The 7,804-nt window shown below is 32.0% G+C and overlaps 1 protein-coding gene across 1 annotated transcript; it reads right to left on the bottom strand.

Moving 5' to 3' along the window:
• Positions 1 to 7,009: 7,009 nt before the first annotated feature.
• On the bottom strand, positions 7,010 to 7,498 carry LOC139857931 (uncharacterized). Its single transcript, XM_071846778.1, has one exon. It carries the CDS (start codon positions 7,496 to 7,498, stop codon positions 7,010 to 7,012), a length of 489 nt encoding a protein of 162 aa, XP_071702879.1.
• Positions 7,499 to 7,804: the final 306 nt, after the last annotated feature.

Genomic DNA, 7,804 nt, shown 5'->3' with positions numbered 1-7,804 from the left:
TTTCACGGGGTGTGTCCATTGCTAAACAGTTACGGATAATTTAATTCAGAAAAATCACATATTTTAAAATTAAGTCCATTTATTTATTTCAGTCATTACCTGTTTGAAACCTGATCAAAAAGATTCGATAATTATTTCTTTTCTGTTCCAATTTATATGTACGGAGTACAAAAACTTAGATTGAAAAGGTAAGAAAATATTTATCAAAACTACTATCTTTTTAATCAAATTTTGGAACAACTTTTATTTTAAAACTTCATATATATATATATATATATATATATATATATATATATATATATATATATATATATATATATATATATATATATATATATGACCTATTTTAAAAATAATTAAACGTCAACCGAAAGTTACAGACATTTACCATTTAAGCTCAAAATTAATTATATTTAATATACACTATGTACATATATAAACAGTTTTAAATAACAAAATTTACTACGCACATAAAAATATATTAAATAATTAAATTAAATATTACAATATATATATACAAGAAATATACATATAAAATAATAGTTTTTATTACAATGTATTTTATTGTACATATTTATTTATACAATAAATGTATATAATAGTTTATTAATGTTCATGTTATTATATATATTATACATATATTTATATATACACATATTTATATATATCCACATATTTACAAGCAATGGTTCGTGAATCATCGGGAGCAGTCGAAGGTCAATTGAATATATGAACATCGTTTCAAAATTTTCTAGACTCAACATTACATAATTTGCTTATCGTATCGAAATCATATAAAAATTAAGTTTAAATTTAGTCAGAAATTATCGGGTCATCACAGTACCTACCCGTTAAAGAAATTTCATCCCGAAATTTGAGTGGGATCATCATGGCTGACAATAAGTATGTTTTCATGACGCATACGAGTTGAAAATAGAGTTTTATTATCATTGAGTAATATGGATAAAACAATTTGATTTTGTGAAGAGTACTATTGAAGCTATCACAAAAGAGTGAAATGAGAAGAGTAAAGTTTCGTCATATTGTTTGACGTAGATAAGGTTTATTTTCGAAGTTACAGGGATTTAGAGAAAATCTTCGTAATAAGATTTGATTCTTCGATAATTAAGAAAATTGTAATCCTCTTTGGTTAACTGCGATGATCTGTTTTGATTGCTCTGTCGGATATTTCATTTTAAATCCACCCTCTTCGTTTCCTTATTTTAATAGCTCATACCTTCTATTCTTTCTTTCTTAACTCATACTTTTGTTTTCTCTTCCCGACTTTAAGTCAAGAGAATAATGGTCCAAAATTCGTAGGTAAGAAATTTTGAATGAACATGACTAATGTTCTAAGGGATAAATTGTAATAGCACGATCTTGATTGGTTAAATTACCAGAATTCAAGAGAATAGATAGAACTATCAGGAAGATATGTTCTTGATATGTTTAGAGATTAAGTAGAATGTAAGAGTCGTGTAACATGACACATGATGACGTTATGATCTGTGAATTATCACGTTTCATTAGAAACTCAGCATGACTTACTGTAATATAATCACGTTGATCAAGTGTCATTATATTATACTAACTCATGCTTCAGTTCCCAACACTACTTCAAAAAAACATTCATATTTTAAATTTGAATTTTTCAGAATTTAGAAACTAAAACAGTTTTCTTTCTGATGTAACACTGATATCGCGAAGAGATAAATGATTTTAGATACGAATAGTTATGAAAATATCTTCAGAAATATCGAGGATATTTATAAAGAAAGATACGATTATATCTTAGAATTTCTAATAACAAAGGATGATGATGATGATTTGTCCGTAAAGGTTTAGAGTCAGAAGCAAGGTATTCGCTAAAAATTTCATCAGAAACGGAATCATCTGGATTCTTTATGTACAAGTTTAGTCCTTGTGATTTGTTCAGAGAGATTTAAACCAAGGAGCAACGAGGTTGCTGGTACGTCTGCTGGTAATATGGTGGAATATAAAAAGGTTCTTCGGTAACAATAAAAGAGCAAGCACATATATCAAGGTTATAATAAGGTTAATTCGAAATGAACAATCGAAGTTGATTTGCTGGAGCAGTGAAAAAATTGGCTAATTTGAAAAAGAATTGCAATGTTATTTACGGTAATAACAATGTCGAAGGAGCTAGCACAGATACATGTTAAAAGTTTACTCAGGTTCCGGGCATTTTTAGGTGCATAACTATATGCATTAATCTTTTCTTCCGTAGATGAAGTGCGGTTGGTTCATCCTCTCGATTGAGGTGTTTTCAAGAATTATGAAAGGTTTGAACGCAGATTGTAATCGTCAAGATACAAATGAGGTTTAAGATGAAATCAAGTGGCAAACTTGAAGAAATGTTTAGTTTCATATGTTATAATCAATATTTTAATTTATTTTAATTGTCCAATATTATTAGTCCACAGTCGATAGTCCACAATTAACAGTCCAATAATTCATATATAGTTTAATATATAATATTCGAATTAATTAATACGTATCGTGACCCGTGTACATGTCTCAGACTCGATCACAACTCAAAGTATATATATTATTGTAGAATCAACCTTAACCCTGTATAGCTAACTCAAGCATTACTGCATATAGAGTGTCTATGGTTATTCCAAATAATATATGTAGATACGTCGATATGATATGTCAAAACCTTGTATACGTGTCCAGATATTTAAAGTGCGTAAAATAAATAACAGAAATTAAATGACAATAAATAAAATTGCGAGAACTTAAATTGCGATAAATAAATTGCGATAATTAAAATGTAATAAGGAATTAGCAGTTAGCTAGGAACAGTTAGCTAGGATTTTGTTAGCGTGGTTTCTTAACAGAATTTCTTATAGTTAATTTGTTTGTTTCTAACAAATTTTTATTTTGTCCAATGTTTTTCTTCATTATGCCACTTGTTGGATTCTGATAGGTCAAAATCCAAATATAAAATTGAATGAAAAATGGTTATTCTGTGGTGAACGGATTCGTATATCTGTGGATGTAAGTAGGATAGTAAATGATCGTTGAATCAAATTCAAAGAATATACATTATAACTTATTAATGTGAAATCTAAATATTCCTCGGGTATTACCTACCCGTTAAAATATTTTCATCATTAACAGTTTGTACAAAAAAAAAATTTAATTACAATCATTATGAAAATATATATACATATATATTTTCTTCAGATGTAATCATGGATTTAACGAGTCAATATGATTTTAGGCTCATTTGATTTACTGTTAGAACAAGGATATATAATCTCTAAAACATTAGAGATTACATAATTGCCATGTCGAACGAAAATAATTGATGTAGAACGATACATAGTATGATGATTATAATCGAGGTACAGAATGAGATGTTGAGGCGTGTGTTGTTGATGGTACGGGTGCTGTTACTGATGGTACTGTTTGCACCATATTTTCCAAAGCTACAACTCGGGCGCGAAGTTCGTTGACTTCTTTTATTATTCCGGGATGATTGTCGGTCGGAACGAGCGCATGAATAAGGTTTAGAATTTTAGATAGAATATAATTGTGGCGAGATACTCTAGAAATGAGGGTGAAAATGGTGTTTTAGACTGGTTCACCGGTAAGTGTTTTGGGTTTTTCGCCAAGAGTGCAGGTTGGTGGGTGGAAGGGATTGCCTTCTTCTCGTCTCCATCGGTTAAGTCGACTACGAACACATCCTCAATTCATCCAGAATTGAAGATGACTAGTTGGTTGATCCATTTCATTTACACTGCTTTCGGAGCTTAGGTGAATATCCATGTCGAAATAGCTGTCGGAATAACTATCGAAATAGCTATTGGAATCTGAGGGACTCGAACTGGTTGAGGTATTCATCTCGTACGATCAGATGAAGGATTTTCGATAAGAAATAGATTATAGGATGTAGATTAGTACCCTGCAATACATAATTTACATATGCATATATAATACTAAAATCCCATAAGTTACGGAGGAATCTACGGAAGCTGTCAGGCAAAGTTTACAGTAACAGATACGCTAAGATATGAATTTTGTCTATAAACTATTCATGCAATCAATGCAATAAGATGTGTCTAGACTAAGAATGATAAATAAGTAATTTTCGACAAACAACAAATGATAAGCAAAACTTTTGACATGCAGACACGGTCAAAGTCCAGACTCACTAATGCATCCTAACGACTATCTGTTAGACATACTAATGCAGACCTGGTTCGCTAAGACCACCGCTCCGATACCACCTATAACGACCCGACCTAATCCATCTGGATGAATACATTACATTTGGTTACATCGCGAGGTACTTGACCTCTATATGATACATTTTACAAACATTGCATTCGTTTTTAAAAGACAAACTTTCATTACATCAAAAATTGACGGTATGCATACCATTTCATAATATATCCAAATATAAATGACTTAATAATATCCTTGATGAACTCAACGACTCGAATGCAACATCTTTTGAAATATGTCATGAATGACTCCAAGTAATATCTCTAAAATGAGCAAATACACAGCGGAAGATTTCTTTAATACATGAGAATAAACATGCTTTCAAGTGTCAACCAAAAGGTTGGTGAGTTCATAAGTTTATCATAAACAGTAAAATTCATCATTTTGACAGACCACAAGATTTAAATATAGTACACCTATCTCGTGTACAAAACCATTTTTCTTAATGCTTAGCAGAGTAGGTTTGTATCATTTTCTCCCCCGTAGGTTGCCTCGCGATTTTTAATAACCGCTTTATTAAATGCTTTTGAAATATAAATCTTGTGGTCTATCAAAATGATGAATTTTACTGTATTTAAATTTTGTGGTCTATCAAAATGATGAATTTTACTGTTTATGATAAACCTATAAACTCACCAACCTTTTGGTTGACAGTTGAAAGCATGTTTATTCTCAGGTATTAAAGAAATCTTCCGCTGTGTATTTGCTCATTTTAGAGATATTGCTTGGAGTCATTCATGACATATTTCAAAAGACGTTGCATTCGAGTCGTTGAGTTCATTAAGGATATTATTAAGTCATTTATAATTGGATATATTATGAAATGGTATGCATACCGTCAATTTTCGATGTAATGGAAGTTTGTCTTTTAAAAACGAATGCAATGTTTGTAAAATGTATCATATAGAGGTCAAGTACCTCGCGATGTAACCAAATGTAATGTATTCGTCCAGATAGATTAGGACGGATCGTTATAATATACGTGTGTGTGTGTGTGTGTGTATATATATATATATATATATATATATATATATATATATATATATATATATATATATATATATATGTGTGTGTGTATATATATATATATATATATGTATATATATATAGTAAATGATAAATTTTCATCAATATCCAAACTACACATTTTCAATTCATCTGAATCCATATACAAATTCCCTATTCATCCATCTAGATCATTCATATCCATCTTAATAGATTGGATCGAGTAGATATCTGATAGATCAGATATCATTGTTATCTCTAATGGCAGCCCTCGAAGCAATCGTTAACGGCATAAGTGTATTGCACATAGCAGATAATATTGACTTTTGATGGTAAAATCAAGTGTATAACATTAACGTCGGATTGTTGTTAGAAAAATTATAAATTGATAATTCATTAGTTTTTAACTTCGTAATCAATGGAGTAGATCCTAAATTTTTTGAGAAAGTGTATTATTGATGAAAATGTTTTAATTCTCTTTACGATGCAGATATAATAGTTCATTTTGAAAGAAAATCTTGTGATGGTTCTTGTAAAAAATAAATTATTGAACTTTGAATACGGAGTAATAATAATAATAATGATAATAATAAGAGTAATAATATAATATAATATAGTATAATATAATATAATTATAATTATAATAATAATATAATAATAATAATCTCTATTTTTTTTTTTTTTTTGCAAAATAACGATAACATTAATAACGGATTCGAAGATCAACAAGTACAATTGATACAATGAAATCCAAAACGAGTCTTACCAAACTAAACCACCTAAACTAACGACCTCACCAACACGGTGAAAACTCCCTAATACTAGGAAATAAAAGCAAGCAAAACTATAACATATGGACTCAAAAATACCGACAACACTAATACACGACCAACCAAACTAACATCAAACGATGGTGACCGGAAGAACACTCATCACCACCGCAACAGACCAGCTAAAACAAAAAAACATACGAATTATACCGCCATCCTCTGAGCCAGAAAATTACCGGAACTTACCACTCACCTCGCACCCACAAGCCCGGAGTCAGGAAACAAAAACACCGACAGCAAACTACCCTCTGAGCCAGAGTACCAACGGCACTCGTCGCCTGGCCAAAAAAGCTGAATGTAGCCGGAAATCCAAAACTCCGATGATGAAAAACAAATCCGGCGAAGGATCAACTCAACAAGATCCACTAACAACCCAAACTCACGACGAGAAAAACCAAATAAACACAGGCGGACGAGAAAACGTCGCCCAACCGGTGCTCGGGAGAGAAAATCCGGCGAGATTCAGGCAAGACAAATAGAACTGAAGAGGATACACGGGAAGCAAAGTCGTAACAAAAACAAAGCAGGCGACCATCAGAACCTGCCACGAGAACGGCAGCAAGGAAAAGAAAAGTCTACCGGAAAAACACTCCGATCGCCGGAAAAAAAAAGAAGAAAAAGGCCGGACCACCGGCAAGGTGCCGGTGGCTGGAGAGAGGATAAATACCGAATATCTACAAAAGAAAGCTTGGTTGAAAGATATAGGGAAAGAAGATGACTTTAGAATCTCTATGATATTAAATTGTAGTGTCAATTTCCCACAAAGATAAAAAGTACTTAAGACAATTTTTTAATAAAATGCTCATCGCTTTCTTGAAATGATAATAAAGTTAACACTAGGCCCCTAAATAGGATGTACGTATTTACATAATTTCATTTCACTAATCAACTCATGCTAATCTAATTTCTAGCAAAATCTACCAACACTGATCAGTCTCCCATCGCCGTCCGGTATAGTATCCGTAACTATTTCCGGCATACAATCCTCCTGATCGCCGTTCAATTCCTGTACTCAATTTCAAATCATACAATGCTCGTGACGTCGGATCAGATAACGTAGCATACGCATTTTGAATTTCAATAAAATCACGATCATCGTTCTGTTTCGAATACGACGCATCCGGATGATACCGTTTCGCCAAACTTCTGTACGCCGATTTAATCTGAGACGGTGTAGCGGTGTGATTCACATTCAATACATCGTACAGACTCATGTTCTTCATCTTCATTGATTCTACAGCTGGTTCATCGATAACCGCGTGTAGCGAAGCTTTCGGAACAGAGTAGGTACCTGTATAATGTACGGATGACTTCGATCGAATTGAACTTGTACGAAACAAACCGTTAGAATTGAGATTGTTACGAAAAGAGGTTATTGTAGCTTTGGTGTATAGAGTTCCGGCCATATTGTTGTAATAGAAATTGAAATTGATTTTGAATTTGTGAAATTAGGGTTTAGAGGATTGAATGAGTTGTGGAAGAAAAAGTGGAAGGGGGATTCGTATTTATAGTTGAATTGGGGGCGCCAATTGTTATCTGCTGGTTGTTTTACCGGTTACCTTTTGAGGAATTGTGGTTTTTGAGTTTAGATCAAGTTACAAGGTTTGATGCTCAATGTACATGTTAATATAAAGAAGAGTTGCTTGGATTTAATAATGATTGATCTGGTAAAAGGAATACAATGTTTTTGGAAGGTAGTTTGGAGATTTGGC

Source organism: Rutidosis leptorrhynchoides, chromosome 7 (genome assembly GCF_046630445.1).
Source record: "Rutidosis leptorrhynchoides isolate AG116_Rl617_1_P2 chromosome 7, CSIRO_AGI_Rlap_v1, whole genome shotgun sequence".
NCBI classification, from domain to species: Eukaryota; Viridiplantae; Streptophyta; class Magnoliopsida; order Asterales; family Asteraceae; genus Rutidosis; species Rutidosis leptorrhynchoides.
This window is presented reverse-complemented; position numbering and strand designations above follow the sequence as displayed.

What these genes read in the sequence shown, in the direction of transcription:
- LOC139857931 (XM_071846778.1), bottom strand. Translation starts at nt 7,498, where the DNA reads ATGGCCGGAACTCTATACACCAAAGCTACAATAACCTCTTTTCGTAAC.